This window comes from Sparus aurata, chromosome 21, assembly GCF_900880675.1.
Source record: "Sparus aurata chromosome 21, fSpaAur1.1, whole genome shotgun sequence".
Taxonomy (NCBI): domain Eukaryota; kingdom Metazoa; phylum Chordata; class Actinopteri; order Spariformes; family Sparidae; genus Sparus; species Sparus aurata.
Genome location: NC_044207.1, coordinates 1742845 through 1765358, shown reverse-complemented (window position 1 = coordinate 1765358; position 22514 = coordinate 1742845). Strand labels below are relative to the sequence as shown.

At 40.4% G+C, this 22514-nt stretch overlaps 1 protein-coding gene across 3 annotated transcripts; it reads left to right on the top strand.

Moving 5' to 3' along the window:
• Positions 1 to 1139: 1139 nt before the first annotated feature.
• LOC115572614 (major facilitator superfamily domain-containing protein 12-like) lies at positions 1140 to 21696 on the top strand. Of its 3 annotated transcripts, XM_030402916.1 has the most exons (11): positions 1142 to 1989; positions 2765 to 2884; positions 4030 to 4240; positions 4350 to 4479; positions 8603 to 8797; positions 8894 to 8986; positions 10267 to 10359; positions 11539 to 11709; positions 16724 to 16818; positions 18518 to 18648; positions 18769 to 21696. In XM_030402916.1, exons 1-11 carry the CDS (start codon positions 1842 to 1844, stop codon positions 18810 to 18812), a joined length of 1431 nt encoding a protein of 476 aa, XP_030258776.1. In that variant the 5' UTR covers positions 1142 to 1841; the 3' UTR covers positions 18813 to 21696. The 3 variants fall into 3 exon arrangements, with proteins under 3 accessions (XP_030258778.1, XP_030258777.1, XP_030258776.1); XM_030402918.1 differs by lacking the exon at positions 11539 to 11709 and having other exon boundaries at positions 1140 to 1989; XM_030402917.1 differs by lacking the exon at positions 8894 to 8986 and having other exon boundaries at positions 1141 to 1989.
• The last annotated feature ends 818 nt before the right edge of the window (positions 21697 to 22514 follow it).

The following is a 22514-nucleotide window of genomic DNA, read 5'->3' as shown; positions in this document are numbered from 1 at the left end:
TAAATGTTTAAAGGGACAAAACATACATTGGACTTTGTTATTTATTGTTATATCTGCAGGAAATTACAATTCATATCATGTGGTGTGAGAGGCAGACATGTCACACCATATGATGAAGTGTCACACTATATGACGTTTTCTGCACTTAGCACAACCTTGAGTCTTGTAGCTATACATCAGCATACTAACAACATGCTAGCTATTACAAAGCAGCATAGATTTACATGTTATTATGACAAAATCGTAAAATTTCTTTTGCATTTTTATGAAAAATGTGTCACACCAAAAGACATCTTGAAGTGGGACTTTTGTCAGAGTGCCAACAAGATCTGATTTATTGTAAATATAAAAATGATGACTCACCTCAGGTTGTACAGTACTAGCAGTACATTGCTAGTGTGTGCAACTTTGCTGAAGAAGGTCCTCTCCTTCCCAAGGGTATCAAAGCAATTGCCCGTTGAAATATCCCAAGATAGTGTCACACCATGTGATTTTGATTTGTGGGACAAAATCTTTTTAATTATAACTGACTCAAAACATTATGCTTGGACTTTGAAAAGAGTAGGCTCACAAATAGACATCTGTATTATTTTCCTGCATTTTTTTGAGAATTTTTGCATTCATTTTTCTTAGTTTTATTCAAGTTCTCACTTTGAGAAACAAGTGCCGGACAGTCACACCATATGACTTTTGTTATGTTTGGTTGAAGATTCTGAAAAAATGAGTGATGAACTGTGTTAATGTTGAGTATGTTCACATAAAGCATAATGTTCTGCACAAGATTGAGAAGGTTTTTGGCAAATATATTTTTTATTCATAAATGTTTGACACTGAAGACAGCAAAATTGCCATGTCACGTCATCCACCCATATATATATATATGCCAATCAATATGTATTTTTTTTAAAATCAGTTTTGTTGTGTTTGAAAACAATATCTTGACAAATGTAACTAACATGTAGATGGATATCAAATGGCGCCTGCTTTTATACGTTTAAAGTGACTTTTAAAGTAAACTTTTAATATGTGTTATACAGTTAATTACGCAACAGCGGAAGTGAGTTGGGGATATTTATCTGTTACATACGTCATCTTTGGTGTTCAGTCTGTCGTCACGTGATAAAATGTAACCCGAGAGCAGCACTGAGCGTTTGCTATTGGGCTGTTTCTGCCGACATCGTCACCGCAGGTCTGCGCTGTTGTTTACGTCTGTTCGTGTCTTTGTGTTGTTCGTCTGTAGCTAGTTAGCTAAATGTTAACGATGGAGCCGGTCTCTGGGCCGAGGTGGATCCAACTGTAGACGTTGTGCTGCTGTGCGGAATGTCTAGAGAATACCAATCAAGAGATGCCTGTGTAAAGACGACGTCAGGTCTTAATGGGAATGTATGAGTCGACGTCTTTAACTCCCACCTGACAGGCAGCTGAGGTGAAACATGCCCATCTGCTTCAGTCATAGTTAATGTGATGTCAGCCGGTAGGTCCTCTGCTCTCGCTCTGGCTCTGTTTCGGTTTCTCCTCTGACGCTTCTCCTGGCTGGGGCACAGCTCTACACGGTCACCTGACTGCCACAGGAAACTGACACCGAGATGGAAGGAAACATTTGGGAATATACAGCCTGCTGAATGGACTGACACGATAATATGAAGTATATGTAAAAATAGTATCATGTGAAAAAGGGAACCGAAAACAGGTCTTTCGTCATTCAACCAGATCTACTTCTCCTAGACGCGAAAAAACAGTGCTTCTTCAGCTAAATCAGTCCGATTAACTTGTTCCTGTTAATGTAGCTGACGAAGTGCTGAGATCTTCATTTAAACGGGATTTGTCTGCCACGAGCCATAATGTCGGACACACCGAGCTCTCTGTCCGCCCTCAGGAGGCTCAGCTATGCGGTGGGACACTTTCTCAACGACCTGTGTGCCTCAATGTGGTTCACCTACCTGCTGGTCTTTTACCATTCAGTCCTGGGCTTCCAGAACACTTATGCAGGTTAGTACTCTGTCTGTGTGCCTGTCTGTCTGTCTTGTATGTGTGTGTCTGTGTGTCTGTGCCATACCAAAAACCCACAGTAAGATATGGTCATGATATAAAAAACAAGAGATGACCTGAACAATGTCTTTTCATTATAAATGTGATGTGCACAGCATTTATTACTTTTTACTTGAGCCCCTTCTTCTTTCCTTCTATCAGAAAATAAAAGTAGCATTCATCACCCACACATGTGTAAACAGTAGCCAATCAAACCAAACACAACAGTCTCTGTCAGCATCACCGAAATATTATTGTTTCCTAACTGTATCTTAAGTGGTTATCTGGTAATAATGGTTTGATGTTGTGTTTTTCTTGCGGTTGTTTCAAACGAGCTGATGCCGCAGATCTTGAGCTGACCACGACTCGCTGCCAAAGCTGCAGTGTCTCTGGGCTCGTAAGGTGAAGCAGACAGGATGGTTGGTGGAGCAGGCCACCCTGGGGACAGCCGGCCTGCTTGCTCCATCTAACAAGCACAGAGACACTATTGCAGCAAAAAGTTGCTACAGAGAATGAGTGGCAACGTCGGAGTGTTACCAGCAAAATAACAACGTAATAGGTTGGCAGATATCATCACAGTCACAGTATCATCACAGCGACAGTATTAAGACATTTTAGTGCGATATTGGGAAATTCGGTACATTGTTACATTTGTCTGTCTGTCTGTCTGTCTGTATCCATATTTCTTCTCTGTCTGTCATCGCTGTATGTTACTGAATGTCTACTTTTGATGCAGGTGTGTTGTTGCTGGTTGGGCAGGTAGCTGATGCTATCTGTACGCCTCTCATTGGATATGAATCTGACCGAACCCCTGGCTGTGGCAACTACGGCAAGAGGAAATCATGGCATTTAGTAGGTAAGTCAAACAGAGCGACAGGTAGACAGGGTGGTATCCTTATATTCTCTGCTGTCATCTTTTAAAGGAGTTTTGTTTTTATTTAATAATATAACTAAGAGTCTAACCTATGTATACACGGATACATGTTTATGCTGACAAATTCTTATATTTGTATAACTTTGAAAAGTATTAGTGGTCTGTGAATTAAGCTAGTGGTGAAAGGCTTAGGATCATGTAAACTTTATGCAGGTGCTGTTTGGACTATGTTTGGACTATGCTCCCATACTGAACACTAAGCATATATTTTACTGATCTGAGTCGTTTTACAAGACTTTTTAATGACAGCTTTTAAAAGTGATGCAGACTTGGTTTGTATGTAACGAAGCAAACTATTTTAATATGTTTTGCATTTGAATTTGCATACAATTTTTCATCTAGAGATGTCACAGAATTATTGTCTTACAGTCTTACAAGTCTTCCCATAAATGTGAAACTCAGTAACAAACACACTTCAAAGCTTTGATCCTACTACTGAAGACCAGAGAAGGTCCTCCACAGTCACATGACCTCAACCCCATTCAACATGTATGGGAGCACATGAAGATTGAGAAAGCCAAACATTGAGCAGTTAACCAAATCTTGGTGCGAACGAAAGGAGGGTTTTAGTCCACTTCCAGGTGAATTCTGGTACGGTTCGCTTGTGGTGTGAGAACAAACAGAGGAAACACAACATTTTTGATAATTGATATATTTCACAATCTAAACTACTAATGAATTGATCTGCTCATCGTGAATTCTGTGCAGAAGAGATCTTTTATTGATCAGTAGCCTATCTGCCCTGTATTTATGTTAAATCACTTCATGGTAACATGTCAGTGCTGGAATTTATCCTGACTTGAAACAGCTGTGCTGTTCTCCACTCTGTGTAGTTCATTAATATGTTTGTGTCAGCAGTTTCACAGTAGTAACTGTAAGTCATAACTGCCCAATCAGTGAGTTCCCTGTCAGTCTGTTTCAAGTCCTGTCAGTCAGAACTAAGACACAGCAACATGTCATTTTTTCTCAACTACAGGTGTGAAAATGCCCTGAATTCATTGTGTGTGTGTGTGTGTGTGTGTGTGTGTGTGTGTGTGTGTGCGCGCGCGTGCGTGCGTGTTCTTTAGGTACACTGAGTGTGCTGCTGTCCTTTGCCTTCATATTCAACCAGTGTCTGGGCTGCAGCACTGACACCCCTCAGTGGGCCAGTTTGACCTATTTTGTCCCGTTCATCATCGTCTTTCAGTTCGGCTGGGCAGCCACTCAGATCTCACACCTGTCTCTCATTCCGGAGTTGGTCACCTGTGAGCATGCTAAAGTCGAACTCACTGCATACCGGTACGTTTTACAACGCACACGGAGAAACTTCGTACTCATGATCTGATTTAAACCTTGGTGTGTGTGTGTGTGTGTGTGTGTGTTTGTGTGTTTGTGTTTGTGCGTGTAGGTATGCATTCACAGTGATAGCCAACATCACAGTGTATGCAGTGGCTTACCTGCTGTTCCATGTCCAGGCCGGAGGCGATGACGTCCCGCTCAGTGATGCACTCGGACCAGCAGATGTCAACATCTTCAGGGTGAGTAGGCGTTCTAATCACATGACAGTGTTCAAGAACTGAAAATGCTGCTAGACCCTAACAGTGAACACTACTGAACATACCAGAACAGGCCCTGATTTTCTACCTGGGCAAAGCCAGTAGCAGAAGCCTTATTGTTGTGTTTGTGTCTATAGAGCGGTATATGACTTATTTTTGTAGTTAATCCCATGTTTGAAGCGTAATTTAAATGTGTAGCTGTAAGAAGCTAATGTTAGGCTACAAACAGATGACATCACAGTCACATGACTCAAACGTCACCACCACTAAGCGTCTTACTACACAATTACCATCCAGGTTTTCTGTAAACTGATCAATGTACAACTTGTAAAGTCACACTCTCAGACTTTGAAACAAGGGAACATGAAGTGCCAACATGCTAACATGCTAAATTATATCAGGTTTTAGGACTACAGACTACACCCCTCTATATTTCGTAGCATTATCATGGTACTGGAATTTCTAAGTTTGATACAATACTTGAAAAATACTGATATTCGATGCCACAGGACATACAATGTTAGACTTTTAATAAAAGAGTAATGTAACGAGGCTTGTGTACTGTAGGTTTAGCACAACAGCATCTATGTGAATTCACTTGAGGTAATTTAGGAGGCGAGCCTGTGTGGTCACTGCAGCGGTGTGTGTCAGCTGCTGTCAGAGAGAAGAGAGAGTGAGAAACCACAGCTGGTTCTGGTGTATCAATACTGTGGAAAATTGGTATTGAAGCAGTTTGAAATATTCAGAATTTTATATCTATTAAAAAAATCTCAAATTTTGACAACACTGTTTTGTATTTCGATGGCTGCTTCTCCTGAGCTGGGACAAGAGGTGCAGCTGTGTGACTTTAGTATTCATATGGAATGAGGTTAAACTCTCATTTCTGACTTGTGAGTCTACTTCTTGTCGCAAATACTGAGGATTTCTGTAACTAAAATATAGAGTAATTAAATGATGTGCTGAAGACGTGAGGAGTCTCCAAGACATCATCACTTTAATTGGACTGTCACTCCATGAGCCCTACTGGAATATCCTGTGAGTCCAGTCCAGACACTGTGGTGCTGGTGAAGGGGTGAAGAGCGATAGCTGAACTTGTGGATGAATTTGACGTGGAGCAGGAGGGAGGTAAGAGGAATCATGGATGCTGGTTCAGATAAAAGTGAAGGTGAATGAGTTGGAGGAAGGTCGCATTGATCTCACACTAAAGTGACAGCAGCAGAGACAGGAACTGTGTGACAGTTTGACAGCAACAATATTCAGGATTCAAGATTAATTGATTGATTGTCATTATGCAATATCAAAGATTGTATTTTGTATAATATGTATGTGTAAAGTGTAATCATTCTTATCAGGCCTAACCTTTAAGGGGAAGTACGACATCTTATCTTGTGAGGCCAGAGTGTTCTGGACCCTAGATTTTTCTCCCACACTCATGAATTTATAAATCACGGGGGAGAAGCTGCTCTGTAGTCTGGTCTTACAGCTGCCACTTTCTGTGACTTCTTGCTCACAGACTTCGTGGTGAAATCTGATTGGTTCTGAATGAGGTTATGGAGTGAGCACCCTCAGTAAGCTGATTGAAAAGGAAGAAGGAAAAAGAAAAGTTAGAGGGGGGAACCTGTGAATTAATAGAGTAAGCATGCAGACAGTCCTCCTGATTGGGTGCTGGCCAAGCTTCACAGTCACAAACGTGCATTTGTTTTAGTGTGTTCTCATTATGTCTCTGTGATTTAGTTGAACAACATGGAACTTGAAATGGCCCTGAATAAAAACCGCTCAGTGGATTTGGACTTGTGGACTGATGAGGCATTACCTTCACAATCTGTTTTATAGTCAAAACTAAATGTTTGTTTTTTGGTCATTTCATGGTGTGAAGTGGTTTTTATTACCAGGAACAAAGGGCTCACAGACTTCCCCAAAACCCCAGACAACACCCTTCTGTTGTGTTTTGATTCCTGCCCTTTACAGTTGTGTCTACATGTATTTAGCTAGTACACATTTAATGAAAGAGATACTGTGCCTGTAAATGTCATTACAGCAGAGTCCGTGTTGGAAAAGATTCATGTTTCAACCACTCTCAGCATATGACAAGGAACTTATGAAACTGAATTTAATACTGAGGCCTCTATAGGACCTACATAAGCAAACAAGACCATCGGTTTGAAGGCTTATCTCTACATAATTATTATAGTTATTCTTAATGTCTGGCACTGGGTTGGATTCTGACTTATCCGACCTTATTTATTCAGGAGTGTCACAGTCTGAAGGAAGGAGCTGCTCTGTAGTCTGGTGCTACGACACTAAAACAAAGTTTACTTTGTTTCACCATCCTAATATTACAGTCTATTGACCCCTCTTAAAGATGCACAGAAAGAATTAAATAACCTAATTTCTGACAAGATTGAGGGCAATCTACGATTTGCAAAGCAAAAATTCTACGAACATGGATACAGAGCTAGCCGGTTGTTGGCTTAAAAGACTTATAATATCATCATTAAAAAATAATAAAAGTCCCAGCCCAGATGGCTTTGTTAATGAATTCTATAAAACTTTTAAAGATGTAATATCACCTCTATTACTAAAAGCATACCATCATGCTTTCAAATTTGGAATCATGGCCCCTTCCTGGAATGAAGCAACAGTAGTAGTTATACAAAAAGAGGGCAAAGATCCTACAGAATGCCAGTCATATTGGCCTACATTGTTACTGAATGGGGACCTTCGCATACTACCAACCTTTAACAAACCACTAACAAAATTAGCACCCACATTACACATCTGGATCAAACTGGGTTTATCAATGGAAGGTATTATGGAGATATCATCCATAGGCTGCTAAATTTAGTAACACATTCACAAGGGAAGAAGCAAGAGGCAACGGTCAATCACTTGACGTACATAAGGCTTTTGACCGTGTATCTTGGCAGTTCCTAATTCAAACATTGAAAAATATTTACATTTCTTGAAATGGATTCAAATACTAAACTAGAGCCCACAGGCTTCAGTTGAAGTGAATGGATATAGGTCGAAGACCTTCACATTACAACGTGGATTCAAGCAGTGATGTGCATTGTCCCCACTCCTGTTTGCGATTGGCTCAGCTCATCAGAGAGGATAACAATATAAAGGGCATGATAATTAATGGAGAGGATCATAAAATTTCGTTATATGCAGACCATGTGCTGCTTTACCTGACAGAACCTACATTGACAGTCCCACACTTAAAAGAGATAATTTCTGAATTTGGATTCTACTCAGGATATAAAGTGAACTTAGATAAAACTGAGGCTATGAGTAGAGAAGGCAAAGTCTCGCAGCAGTTTATAGATGGAAGTGGATTTAAATGGCCCAAAGACGGTATTAAGTATCTTGCGATATATATCCCCCCATCATTAAAGAAAATGTGTGATGCAAATTATAAGAAAATAATTCAAAATATCAGCAATGATATGGACAGATGGACGGCACTCCCTTTATCCCTATTAGGATGTGTGGAGAGCATACGGGTGAATGTACTGCCCAGGTTACTTTATCTTTCAAATGCTACCATTGGAGATACCTAAATGCACATTTAAAAAATTAGACCGACTGTTCTCCGGATTCATTTGGCAAGGGAAACGTCCAAGGGTCAGAGTTAAAACTTTGCAACTCTCCAAAAAGGCAGGACGACTGGGACTCCCAAATCTTAGATATTACTTGTGGGCAGCACAACGAAAACCTTTGACAGTGTGGCTCAGGGACCTCACAGATACAAGATGGCTCAACATTGAAAAACATTGATGCAACTGTTTCTCACAATTTTTGCAATGGGGACATTAATATGACTAAATGTAACCTAAACCCTTTAAATTGTGTTCCTGAAGCATGACAACACAGATATCACTTCATAATGCACAGGAAGTGTAGTTACTGGAACATTTGTGTCTCCTGAAAGGTCAACACGAATGTGAAACAAAAACCAGAGCGTTATCTACCCAACGTGTAATTTAAACCCATGTCACGCTGAAGCAGTCTGCAGCCACTCAGTTCAAGGGAAGTGGAAGAACAGAGAAACAGGCTGCCATCTTGCAGTTTATTAACCTTGGCCTGTTGTGTTTGATCACAGAATCTGGCATTGATTGTGCTAGTCATCGGCGCTCTCTTCTGCATCTTCTTCCATCTGGGAACCACAGAGTCCAGGCCTGAAGGAGGAGAGGAGGAGCAGGAGGAGGGTGAGCGGAGACCCCTGCTGCGCCGCCCAAAGACGGTCTCATCTCTTCTGCAGTGGAAATGTTGGCTGCAGCAGCCTTCTTTTTACCAGGTAGGAGGACAGCAACACGTCAAACACCAGATGTGACTCTGACCTCACCTGAAGCTACTAGCTGACAGGTGTGTGTGTTACTGTTGATCTCTGTAGGTGGCCTTACTCTACATGTCCACCAGGTTGATAGTCAATCTGTCTCAAACCTACATCTCAATGTATCTCATCAACACTCTGGGTCTGCCAAAGGTAACCATTCTGTTTCATATCTATATTAGGGCTGTCAAACGATTAATTTTTTTAATCGCGATTAATCGCATTTTGTCCATAGTTAACTCGCGATTAATCGCAAATTAATCGCAATTTTTTTGGCACATTTTTTTCTGTTCTAAATGTACCTTGATGTATTTTTTAATGTTCTTAATACTTTTAACAACATAAGAAAGGGCAAATATGCTTGCATTATGACATTTTTGGCGGGGGGGGGGGGGGCTCTCTGCATCTGCCCTGTGTTTGGCTTGCAAGTGATATTTGAGACTCAATGTACTTTGATGGTAAGTCATTTCATGTCGATAGTACATGCAGATAACTTTTGTCCTATCGACCGAACCATCTGGCAGTGTTTCGAAAGTAGTTTGCCGTTCATACCGTAAATGACCAAATAAAATACAGGTTTCAATTATCCACAGGGTCCCTTTAAACGCCGGTGCAGATGTATATTTTGGTAAATAACCGCCGGTTCCAAATAAATGTCGGGTCTAATTTTGTATTTTTTTAAAAATTAAGGAAGAAGAGGTGTCCACTGACACTGCACGTTTTTCTTCTTCGCCTTTTTCACGCAGTGTGCTGCTTTCTGTCAGTCAGTATCACACTGATGATCACCATGGCTCCGGTGCAGCAAAACAATAAAAAGTACCACTTGAAATTCAAACTTTCTGTTAAAATATGCAGAGGAAAACTCGGGAGAAGCAGCCGCTAGATGTTTCTCTGTCGACCAGAAGAGAGTGAGAGAAACGGAGCTTGAGCGTCTGTCTGAGGAGAACAGCAGCAGGACCAGGCTGCCTGCTGGAGGGAGGAAGAAGGCTAGCGAGGAGCCTGAGATAAACATGCGGGGATGAGTTATCAGCAAACGGGCACGCCACGAGAGAGTGTCCCGCAGAATGATCAGGACGATGGAGAAACAAATGTCCGCCACCGTGAGTGACAGCAGAGATGAGGAGTTTGCAGCGAGTGCTGGTTGGCTGAATCGTTTCCTCCGCCGCAACAACTTCACTTACAGGAGGATGCCAGAGAATTCACAGAGAAGCTGGAGAAGTTTGTAATGTTTTCATCCAGGATTATTGTGAGGAAGGAATTAATCGCGCGTTAAAAAAATTAACGGCGTTAAGAGGATGTTGCGTTAACGCGTTATTAACGCGTTATTAACGCGTTAACTTTGACAGCCCTAATCTATATTATAATTTCTCAGTCATATTCTGTCAGCAGTCTCTCCTCTGTTTCTTCATTCAGTCTCGTTCTCTCTCCAACAGAAGTTCATCGCAACAATCCCATTGGTGATGTACCTAAGTGGCTTCCTGTCCTCCTTCATCATGAAGCCTCTCAGTAAACTCATTGGAAAATGTGTAAGTAATTCCTCACACCTAAAAGTAGGAAACATGACCTTAAATATATATCCTTTCATATTTTATCCCAGTGATGGTATCATATCACAGTATGACAAAAATAACAGGGATAGTCCAGTCAAACATTATTCTAGCTCTTATCACTCTGTTGGCAATAGAGGGAACATATTGTAAGATAGAAAACACATTTTAAAGATGAATGTGTTTATTGGCTTCACATAGGAATAGAAATTAGGTCCAGGCCAATGAGTGTTTTGGAGAATAGCCTGCCTGATAATGTGGGTTTATTAGTAAATGTGATGTGATTCCTTCTCTGAGGGGCTTTTCTATCAAGAACATTTACATCCAGCAGCAGCAGACACACATACTGAGGATCACAGAGCAGAAGGAGTGTTAAAGTTAATGGTGACAGCACAGCCAGCTCAGCTTGTGTTGCAGCATAAACTTCCACAAAGAGAAACGTGAAAATGTTTCCCCATCTAACCTGCCACCGATCTAATTTATCCATTTCCAACCAGGCATACAGTTCACACAATTTCTCTTGACTGTCCCTCCATACTAAATACTCCAACACTGTTCCAGCGTGCTACAATAGACAGCGGCCACGTTAGCCGTGGAATGTGCTTACAGCAACAGTTCAACAGGTTAACCTGCAAATTTAACTGTAAAGAACCATAAAAATGACAAAACTTAAAGGTTCGGGGGTTGAACTTTGTAACGATCCATCTTTGAGCTTGAGTTCAAAGCTTGTTATGTTCTGTGTTACACAGATATCCTCGAAGTTAGCCTGCTAACCAGCTAGTCTCGGCTCATCTAGCCCCCTGATACTACTTTTAAGCTCAAGAGGTGATGGCCTGATGGCCCCATAGTTTCAGCTGGGAGATATATGGCATAAGCATTTTCAGTGTAATACATTAATAAAATATACTCACAAAACGCCAAGAAAGGAAATATTCTAAGATATATCTATTTTGTTCTAAACAGAAAAATTCAACAGCCACAGTGTGAATTCAAGTGTCTCTCCTTTACCAAACAAAGACAACTCATCATAACAGACCTCTTGCAAACTCGGCAAAAACAATTCAGATGAATTCCAGACAGAGCAACTTCTGATTTTATTTATTCTACAATCCATGTGTCAGCTAGCCTGTCATACACTATGTCTCTTCTCTGGTCCAGCTCACCTACTTTGTGGGCCTGCTGCTGATCATGGCCTTCTCCTACTGGGTGCTGCTGGATGATACAATGGGTCAGCGGGTGTACGGGGCCGCTGTGCTGCTGGGGGCAGGGTCAGCCACAATCCTGGTCATATCACTCGCCATGACCGCCGAGCTCATTGCTGACCAGACAGTAAGGCGGCCTTGTGTGTGTGTGTGTGTGTGTGTGTGTGTCAGGGATGGAAATTAGCACCCGCCAAATGTGGGTGAATTTGTGTGCTGGCGGGTGAATTAAATCAGTTTACCAGTCACTGTGGTGGGTTCAATCCATTCAGATCAGAAAACTCAGAACAAGAAAATGAACAATTAAAAGTAACTTATTTGATTGTGAAACATTTTATAATAATATATAATAAAAAAATAACAATGATAGAAAAAGCTGGAAATGAGCTGCTCTAAAATAAAAACAAACAAAGAGCTGTTGCAATCACTGGTCACAGTCTACGCAGATTACCTCCGCTCTCCTCGCACAGTTACCACACACGGACTTGTGGTATTTCAAGTGTCCGACGTTTTGTTCCAATTGCAGCTCTTTCGGACCGGCACTGCCTCTGTGTCCGTGTTTGCTGCTGCCCACCTTGTGCCGACTGTCACGGCCCCTTTCCCCTCCATGTATTCTGCCCTCAGCTCCTCTGACAGTTGCTGCAGGACTCCAGGCTCTCCTGCTGCTGGTGCACTCCTTGAACAAGATGCGGGCATTGGTCCCAGCCAGGTGGAGGACTTTGTAGAAGACTGCCACTGGACATCTTCTTGTGCAACCCCTTGTACCGCCTTAGACGGAGTACACCCTCGCCATCTGGTCCAGGGCGTCCTCGCTGACTCTGGTTTTGCCTTCGCCCCATTAAAGGTGCCCACACCTGTGTGCACGGTGCTCAGGATGCAGACATTCTTCCTCGGCTTTCCCTGGTACACAGTCAGAGTCGCATCACTTCAGCATATTTGTGTTGAACAGCTCCGCTTGCTGTTTCACGGAGGGGGAACTCTCGTTTTTGTTTGCCCGTGGTGCCAACTATTCTATATAATACAACTACATAATCAACTTACAAGTAAATTCACAGAAGCGCAGTTGGAGGCCGCTAACATAGTTAGAGACAAGAGAGACAATGAAAGCAGCAAACCGTGCGAAAAATGTAACAATGAAACCCCGCAAAATGATGTGTGGTCAATTTGACCGCTTATGGCTGAAATAGGTAAAACTTATCATATTTTGTGTAATTTATATAAAAAACATTCTTAATTAAAATACAGACACTTTTAGGAAAAGCAGTATTTCTCTGTAAGTGTTGCTGTTTTCCTTGATTCCTAATTTATACAATAATGAAAAGAAATTAAATGTTAAATAAACTTGATTTAAAATGGTAGATCCTTTTGTATTGTTTTTCATTTGCAGTTATAGTGCAACATTTGGAATTGGGACATTGAGGTTAATGGGTAATTGTTCTGTACTGTGGTAAGGACTTGGTGTTTAATAGCTGAACTGTGGTAACTTTTCTCCTTACTTCTTGCAGACTGTTCTATAACAATTTCCACGTCCTTTGTGTGGGTCCAGTGCAGTTGAACATGTGAAATAAACTGAAGTAGGCTTACTGTAAATTCCTTTAGTTTCAGGGAGATATTGATATATTTCTAACCATCAAACCTTCAGTTTGAACCACTTTGTCTATTCAGACTTAATTTCATGTAATTTCACGACCTAGTAGATGACCCTTGGATAGTTTTACCCCTGTAATCATTCATTGGTATCACATAATTACTGAATAATCAACTCTGGTAACAAGTACTGATTGGGAAATACTATGTGCATGTCTTGTACAAGAAAAATATGTTTCTAGGCATCGTCCTGTACACATCAACGCTTAAATATAAAAGTGGCTGGTAAAAATGTTGAGTGGCTGGTAGATTTTAGAATTTACCAGCCCCAGTGGCAGGTTGACCAAAAAGTTGATTTCCGTCTGTGTGTGTGTGTGTGTGTGTGTGTGTGTGTGTGTGTGTGTAACCTTCACTGATGGTGTTTTCTTTTTTTGACATTTTTTATTTTTATTTTGTGAAAGCATTACAATACAGTAGTTACTTTCAGGGACCATACAATGTTACTTCTGCCACTCACAATTGTTATTTTTTTGTGTGTGTACAAAACAATAAACAAAATACACAAAGTTAAATGAATTACATCTGAAAACTTTGAACAAACTGGGAAAGAGAGATCTATATAAAAGAGCAAATAAAGAAATGTTACCAGGCAGTTTTGAAGTAAAGTATGAGTGATACAGATTAATCCTTAGGTCCAACAAAACATTCAGAAAAATAAAATAAAATAAAACAAAGTAACAGCATTGCAAGGTCACCCATTCCGTACTTCTGTCTGTTCAAGACCGGCATATTTAACCCACTTGGCCCACCTTTTAGTAAATGTTATTTTTTGAAGGCGGGGGGAGGAGGTAATCCTTTCCATAAGGTAAATGTCATTTACGATACTTACCACGATCCACTCCTGTATTGTGGGTGGATCGGGGAGTAACCAACGTCTTGTAAGTGCTTTTTTACCAGCAGTTATCAAAATATCAAATAAATATTCATCAGCTTTCCTGACCTGTAAGTCAAAATTTCCTAAAAATAATGTGGAAAACTGCATAGGTAGATTAGTGTTAAATAGACCACTTAATACTTTATGAAGCTCTGCCCAAAAGGATTCAACCACCGAGCATTCCCAAAAGATATGCCAATGATTGGCTTCCCGGTGTCCACATTGCCTCCAACACGTAGCCTCCCCTCCAGTAAAATGTGCCTTTTGTTTTGGCGTAATGAAGAAACGGACCATGCACTTCCAACCGAACTCTCACCATGAATGAGAGCTGGTGCATTTCCACTGGGATTGGCAAATGTCGAGCCAATCCTCTTCAGATATTCACAGATTACACTCTCTCTCCCATTTTTTCCAAACATTATCTGTATTATGGGACTTTTTAGACAATAGTAGAGATGCACCGATCGATCGGCAACCGATCGCAATCGGCCGATAATGCCCCTATCGGTTTTGATCGGAGTTCTCAAAATAGATCACGTGAGGCCGATCAGATGACGTTTAATTAAGTATAAGAACTGCATGCAGGGAGGGAATTTCATGGCCGCCGTTGCCCCGCACTTTGGCCTTGATGCCCAGTGAAAAAAGACTCATCGTACGGCCACAGTGGCCTCTGTGCCCCTGGCCCGGTCAGCGTAGCGAGCTTGCCTTTAATTACAGCCACCTGAGTGCACAGTAGTCACTCACAGTAACTTCAGTGAGTCCGCGGTTCGCGCAGGTGGAGTCTCATCATCACGATGATCTCACGTGAAAGCCTCTCAAACAGCAGCAGCGTCTCAAAACAGAAGAACGACAAGTTTACAGCACAGCAAGCGAGCGCAGCCGGTTTTGACATGATACGTAACTGACTTATGTGGTAGGATTTAGTCCGGTAAAGTTGGAAATATATTCACAGATTCGAACTTCCCGGATCAATAACTCATAAGTGAAACCTTGTTAAAACACAAACGACGGCTCTTTCCTACCGTAGTAAGGCAGACACCGAGCTACAACCGTATGTTAATCAAAACGAGCGTCTGGACATTAACTCTGGTCTGTATGGTCAGCCAGCTGTGAGACGAGGGCGCAGGGACCGTCTACAAAGTGCAACACCGAAAAGAGAAACTACAAAAAATTCAATAACTTCACTATTGTTCAGAGTGTAGTGTCACCAAAATCACTCCACACATCAGTGGTCTCCTGCAGCTTATTCTACAATTTTTTGTTTGGAAAAAATGTGCTTTGCCATAATTTTTGGGAATTTATATTGGGAGAAATATTCAATAACACTAAAAACCACCTCACCCTAACCCTATACTTAACAAAAACTACTTTCTAATGTAACTTTAATTTTTGGTTGGATTTTGGTATTGAAAAATGTTTTAATACACAATCCATGTCTTATTATAAATTAGGATGTTATGGTATCAGTCTGAAAGGTAAATCAACACATTTTACTCAGTGGCCTTTGTGCCCTGTCACGTGGCCTTGGTGCCCCTGAAAAAAAAGTGAAGGCCAAATGGACTTGCCACTAAAATGACAAAATTCCCACCCTGACTGCATTCCCACTAGTAAGCTACAGTTGCTCTATGTAAGCTGAGTCCAAGTTGTCTCTAAGAGAGTCTCTAGAGTGTGAAATATTGCACATTGCCTCAGCCTGCAATAAAACGGTGGTCAATTCATGATACTTTCTTATCTCCTAATTTGTATACTTAATAATACAATGTCAATGTTGTGTAAGAAGAATCATTAATTAAATATATGAAAGTTACACAAGACAACAGTATAGAGGAATTTATGGATTTGACGCTGTGATCGGTGATCGGAATATCGGGATCGGCATATACTGCTTTTGGTGAGCGGTGAGCGGTGAGCGGCCCCAAAAATCCTGATCGGTGCATCTCTGGACAATAGGCTTTTATAAATTCTGGAGATGACACCCTTGTTTGATTTTCTTTGACAAGCATCAATAAAAAAATTTGATATGGGGTCATTAAGGTCTGTTTCCTTTCTGATATGTTCAAAACAACTACGTACCTGGAGGAACCTAAAAAATTCAGTTCTGTCCAGGTCACAGTCTTCCTTCAACCTATCAAAGCTTTTAAATTGTCCCTTTTCTGTAAGAGAATAGTATGTCATTATCCCTTTCAAGATCCATGATTTAAATCCCTTATCTATTGCGTTAGCCTTAAACTCCAGATCATAAGCACACCATTGGATTATTTGTAACTTGTTACTTAATTTGTACTCATCTTTTATCATATTCCATATTTTTAACTGCCCTTTGATCCATGGGTTCTGTATCTTATCTACAAGTCCTCCCAGATGTTTGTGAGGTAGTGCTGCTTGTATTGGGGAATCAACTAGACTTGAGAGTTCTATATCTTTCCATCTAGCTTGAAAGGACGGGTTACACAAATTAATTAAGGGTCTAATCTGAGCTGCAAAAAAATAATCTTTAAAATTAGGTAGTGACATTCCCCCTTGCTCTTTTGGAAGTTGTAATGTCTTAAATCTAACCCTGGATTTTTTACACTGATGGTGTTTTCTACATCACATTTCCTCCTCTTCATCTGTGTCTCTGCAGCAAAGTGGAGCGTTTGTGTACGGGGCCATGAGCTTCACTGATAAGTTGGCTAATGGAGTGGCTGTGATGATCATTCAGGCTCTGCATCCCTGCCAGTTAGTATAAACACACAAACTTACTACTCACTGTATTGATATACACACAGTATGTATGCATGGTTACTTAACTTAAAGGGACATTACACTGATTTTACATGATATGAACAGTCAACTGGTCCAGAAGGGTGTACAGGGTTAGGGTCAGCGAGGATGTGATTAAACTCAGAACTTTCCATGTCACACACACGTGGCTCTGTTAACCTGGCTTCATCACCATGGTAAGTTATGCTGCAGACAGGGTTTTCCTGATTCAGACCCAGACAACAAAGTTAATGGTGACAGCAGCTTCACTCATCAGCTCCTTTGGAAATAACGTCACTATGCATTCAGCGCTCATCAGCTGTACACATTTATACAGTAAAGTTGTTGAGCCATAACTTGACACTGCTGCTACCAAACAATGGCCATGGCACAGTAGCTCTTACTGTATGTGTCACATGGATTGTTTTTTTCCATGGAACGTTTTTCAGTGCTGCAAAAGTTGAAAAGGTTGTTTTCTTGCTTACTGAACTTCTCAATGTGTTGTGGTGTGGTGTTCCCTGGACGCTGGCTATAAAAGAAGCCGTGTAAAATCCCAGAACACTAAATTATATATGCTGTATTATTAATAAGTATCCTGTGATTTTACTTGCATATGCGATGTGGTATATTTCCATCAAACCACAAAATTTTCACTTTGGATGATGATTCCATGCTATATATATATTGTTCTCCATCACAGTTGTGCTGTGAGATCAATGCTAACATGGTCATGACACAGTAATAACGGTGATGTTAAAGCGTGGTGTTCTCAGAGTAGCATGTCAACTAACATTAGTTAACTTGAACTAAACACAACGCAGAGCTGATGCTGAGGAGAATATTCAGGTCTGAACTGTATAATCATCTTCAGTATCGATAATCCTGACAATTATTATTCACGATTAATCGATTGATCGTTTTATCTATAATATGTCAAAAACTAGAATGGCACTCTGTATAGTACATTGATTCTTTATGACAATGAAGTCAACTGATGCAGATTTAAATACAAAGAAAAGTAGAAGTCCTGATGTTTGAGATGCTGGCACCAGAAAATCTTTGACATTTCTACGGAAAAATGACTGAAACATGTCATCAATTATCTAAATACTTAATACTCTCAAATCAGCTGATTGATTAATCTAAGTGCTATACAGAGGCAAGTGGCAATCTATGAGGCCTCTTCACTTCCAACTGACTCATGTCTCTTGAATGAGATTTTTACTTTAAACCGAGGTGTAACTAACGCCTCCGGAGGAAACGTCACAGGATCACTAAAGTTATCAGAATCCATCCTCACATGAACCAAATATCAATATCATCATTCAGTAGTTGTTGACTTGTTTGAGTGTGGACTGAAGTGGTGGAACAGCTGACCCATATTCTCATCCCTCATGCCATGCCACTCGCACAACAAAAACACATTCGCTACACACATTAAGTATGATGTTTTCTGCGTGGCTGATGATGTGTCTAACGAAAAAGATGCTGATGAGTTGCATCATCGGAAATGTAGGAGCCAGCATTTTTAGAACTTGACTCGTAGCATGGACTAAATGTCAGAACTGGATTTTGTTGTCTCGCACGATGCTGAACGAGGTTCCGCATCGTGCGGGCAGTGCTGTGCTGCTTCTGCTCCAACATGCTGTGTTTTCTCTCTCTCTCTTTCTCTCAGCACTGTGCTGTGCTGTCCGGCCTGTGTGTGGTTCTATCATTACATCATGGTCATAGTAACAGGAGGCGTGGCAGTCATTGCAACATTGGCACTCTGCTCCATCCTCATCTGGCCAATCAGGATCAGACCGCGTAAGTCAGACAACTATACTAATGTAGCTCACTGTCTCACTCAATATAGCTGTTCCTTTATGTCATTACACTGTGTGTGTGTGTGTCTGTGTCTTGTGTGTCTTGTCTATGCGTGTGTAGGTGGTCTGCCAGTCAACCCTGAGGATGAAGTCAGAATCAACTAACAGCCCCTTCCCTACTGCTTACAGCCAGCAGGAGGAGAGAGTGGGGCGGTTTCAGCTGGACAGGAAGAGCTTTCACTTTAATTTCTCTTTCAAAATCATTTTTAGGCTTTCAGGGAAAAGCACCAGGAACTCCTGACTGACTGTTGATCACTTCTGGTAGTGAGTTCAGCAGATTCCAGGGGAACAAAAGGAACTAAAAGGGGAAATTCTTAACTGACAGTTCAGACATTCATGACCTGGATCCTGTTTTCACATTATTTTCCAAACAAACGATACTGTTAGGTTAATTTCTGTTAATGTCATAGTGAGGTGATACAGTATAAAGTATAAGTATAAAGGGAGCAGAGAGTATAATGTCACCTATTTACAGCTGGTTTCACTCAGTCAACAATTAGTCCGGCAGCCTCCAAACCTTTTCATTTGGAACACTTTATTTTGATTCTAAGTGCTGTATCATAGGTAACTGGACTTTCAGTTTTTAGTTTGTTCTCTCATCCGAGACGCTTTTCTTCACTTTATTTTTATATTTAACAAAACAATAGTAATCCCACAAACAACCACAACAGCAAGAAAAGAAAAGTATAAAAGATATAATACAGTTAGTTACAACAAAAGGAACATACAATCCAAGTCTGTCCTGTCCTAAAAGTAAATAACATTACAATTATGATGGGACAATAACAATCATTTTATACTTAAAATCTACATGGTATGCAAATATGCACGAGATGACTTATTTATGTAGATAACTGATAACTGGCCCGGGTTCCCTCTAGGGATTATTGAATTATATTTTGGATTATCACAGAAAATAATCTTTGTGACAAACAAGTTTCTGATCCTTTCAGGTTGTGTTCATTCAGACATCTCAACAGATGAACACCAGTTTGTGATGTTAAGCTAAATGAAATGTGTAGCAGTAAGAAGAAGCTAATGTTAGGCTATAAACAGATGACATCACGGTCACATGACATAAACGTCACCACCACTAAGCGTCTTACTACACAATTACGATCCAGGTTTTCTATAAACTGTTGTAAAGTTGTAAAGTCAGAGTTAGAATAGTTTGTAACTAAAGTGGGCCTGTAAAGATGGACTAGTGATTAGATGAGTCTCCATGTTCCCTGTGAGGACGTTTAATGTCCCCGACAACCTCTTAAGTCTCATTTAGACACTTGTTAGCAACCGCTAACTGTTTTTAATGAAGAGCTTTATAATTAAACTGTGGGACATTTAATGATGGATTTTATGTTGGAGAACAAAAATGTGATAGTCTCAAGCTAAGTTCAAGACGAGGGGACCATAAGTGCAAAAATGATAACTCATTTCTGGATCTGAGGACATTTAAACAAACTGTTCCTGACGACAGGTAGTAATCTCCTGTATACAATAATGTGTTCTACAAAATATTGAACCTCGGCCCATCCTTGCTTGTGATCAACTGAGCATTTCGAGGATGCTCCTTTCATACACAATTGTGATACTCTCAGCTGTTACCAGTGAACCTGTTTACCTGTGGAGTGTTTCAAACAGGTGTTTTAGGAGCAGTCCACAACTTCTTTTGTTGCTCCTGTCACAACTTGTTTGAAAAGTGATGCTGACATAAAACTCACAATAAGAATTTATTTACAAAAATCAATGAAGTACTGATTTCTATTCAGTATACATATGTATTTACTAAAGATTAGCGAAGGATTACATTTGCAGGTACTGATGATTTACTGCCCCCTATTTAATTGGAGTATAAATTCAACAGGTGGCCATTTCATACAAACTGCAAGAGTGTAGTGAAGCAGCGAAAGGAACAATGAACAATGACAGTTGTGCAGAACTTTGGAAAATGATGAAAAGACAGGTCCAGGTCACAATAGTTAAACTTTGTGCGTGAGAAGAAAGACTGGGAACAGACTGACATGAACTGAGTTCATTGTAGAGACCTCATCGCTCTTAAAGGGAAGTGTAGATGTGTGGACATCAGAGGCAGACATAAAAAGGATGCTGGAGGGCAGCAGATACAGTATGAGATGAATTCAAAGAATGAAGGGAAGAAACAGCCAAGAAGAATCATTGAATCTGGTGGTCATGTTGTGTTTGTACTCAGCAACATTAGCTTGAGTGGTGCGCTGATGTGACAACCAAATTCCAGAAATCTCTCCCCTATATCAAAGTGCTTCATGAAAAGATAACTCCACAACAATTTCCCCCACAGAATCCGTCACTGACACAGTGCTACGTTTAAAAAACTGACGAGTCCAGACTGGACAGGAATTAAAGGGAAATGCACAGACACATCTTAAACAAGTCATGAAAACTTGTCTTGAATGTTCTTCACAGCACTCAGTCGGTCGCTGTCATTTGACATCATGCCTTTCAGAGAAGCTTTTCATTTAAAACCATTGACATAAGGGACCTTTTGTTAGTGCCTCATGGTTGTGGATCATTTAGATACAGCACTCCTATTTGGGTTTTGTAACTGATGGAACAATAGTTATTTAGAGATTTTTCTATTCTAATAACTTTCCCTTATTTTTAATCACAAACCAAACTGAATATAAATATGATATTTTTATAATCAATATAAACTTGAATAGCGACATTGTATTTGATATAAAGTAACTAAAGAGGGATCAATGCTATACTGTGTGAATACTATTAGAAGGGAATCATACTGTTATCAGAGCAGGCACTGACGTTTCACTGGGAGCTGTGGGACAGTAGAGAGGGAGTCTTTGTGATGAGCTCTCAACAGCTCCCTCTGATCACTTTATGTTTTGACTTCATTTTTATGTTCTTGTTGGCATGGTGACTTCTATGATTCTGCATGTTATTCTTGTTTTATAAAGAGACACTCATTAAACTGAGTTTCATGAGGTGCACCTAGAAATGTGTCCGTGTTTGACTTCAGAACTGTTAGTCATTTACTTAGCTTTCTGGAACAGTGACACACATGATCACAATAATATGGTCACATCTGCACAGAGCCCACAGGATCAAACACAGTGTCCACCCAGCCAGTGTGTTCACCCTGCTGCCACCTCACACCAGATACAGAAGTACCACCAGACTACTCAGCAGCTTTTGTGTAGCGTAAATAGACAACAGTTTGCTTTTTGTCGTACAACCCTGTGGAATGATATTTAAATGAACCATGAACATCTCAAAAACAAACTGAAAAAAATGCATTGAAAAAGAATTTGATGCAAACATGAGTGAAAAGTTTTCAGCGGGTTCAGAATAATGATACGTTTCATTTCCAGAAGAGCTGCGCCGACTAGTCATGTTGACAACATGATTATGAATAAAAGCTCCTGAACAGCTGCTAAATGGACCTTGTGGTGAGATTGTGTATGTCCACTACAGTTGTCAAGGTCAGGATTTCCCTTTCAAACTAAAGAAAAATTAAGTTTATCTGTTTTTTTTTTTCATAAAATACGTGAGGGTTTTACTACTTCAAAACTTAAAGAGACCTTAGAGATAATATGTCACATCTCTGCAATAAAACGTTGACAAGCAGCTTGATCTTTGTTCCTTAGTTGTGTACTCATATTATCTCAAACATACTCACAGCAGCGATGTGTTTCACATCCAGGAGACAGTCGGAGCGTGAGGGAGGAAGCTAAAATGAACACGAACATAACTTTAAAATATCACCTCGTCTGTTTGTGCCCGATTGAAACTTTATCAGGCGCCTGTAAACACACC

What these genes read in the sequence shown, in the direction of transcription:
- LOC115572614 (XM_030402916.1), top strand. Translation starts at nt 1,842, where the DNA reads ATGTCGGACACACCGAGCTCTCTGTCCGCCCTCAGGAGGCTCAGCTAT. An exon ending in GAAATCATGGCATTTAGTAG is followed by an intron (nt 2,885 to 4,029) that starts GTAAGTCAAACA and finishes CGTGTTCTTTAG; the next exon opens with GTACACTGAGTGTGCTGCTG. An exon ending in AGCTCATTGCTGACCAGACA is followed by an intron (nt 11,710 to 16,723) that starts GTAAGGCGGCCT and finishes GTGTCTCTGCAG; the next exon opens with CAAAGTGGAGCGTTTGTGTA.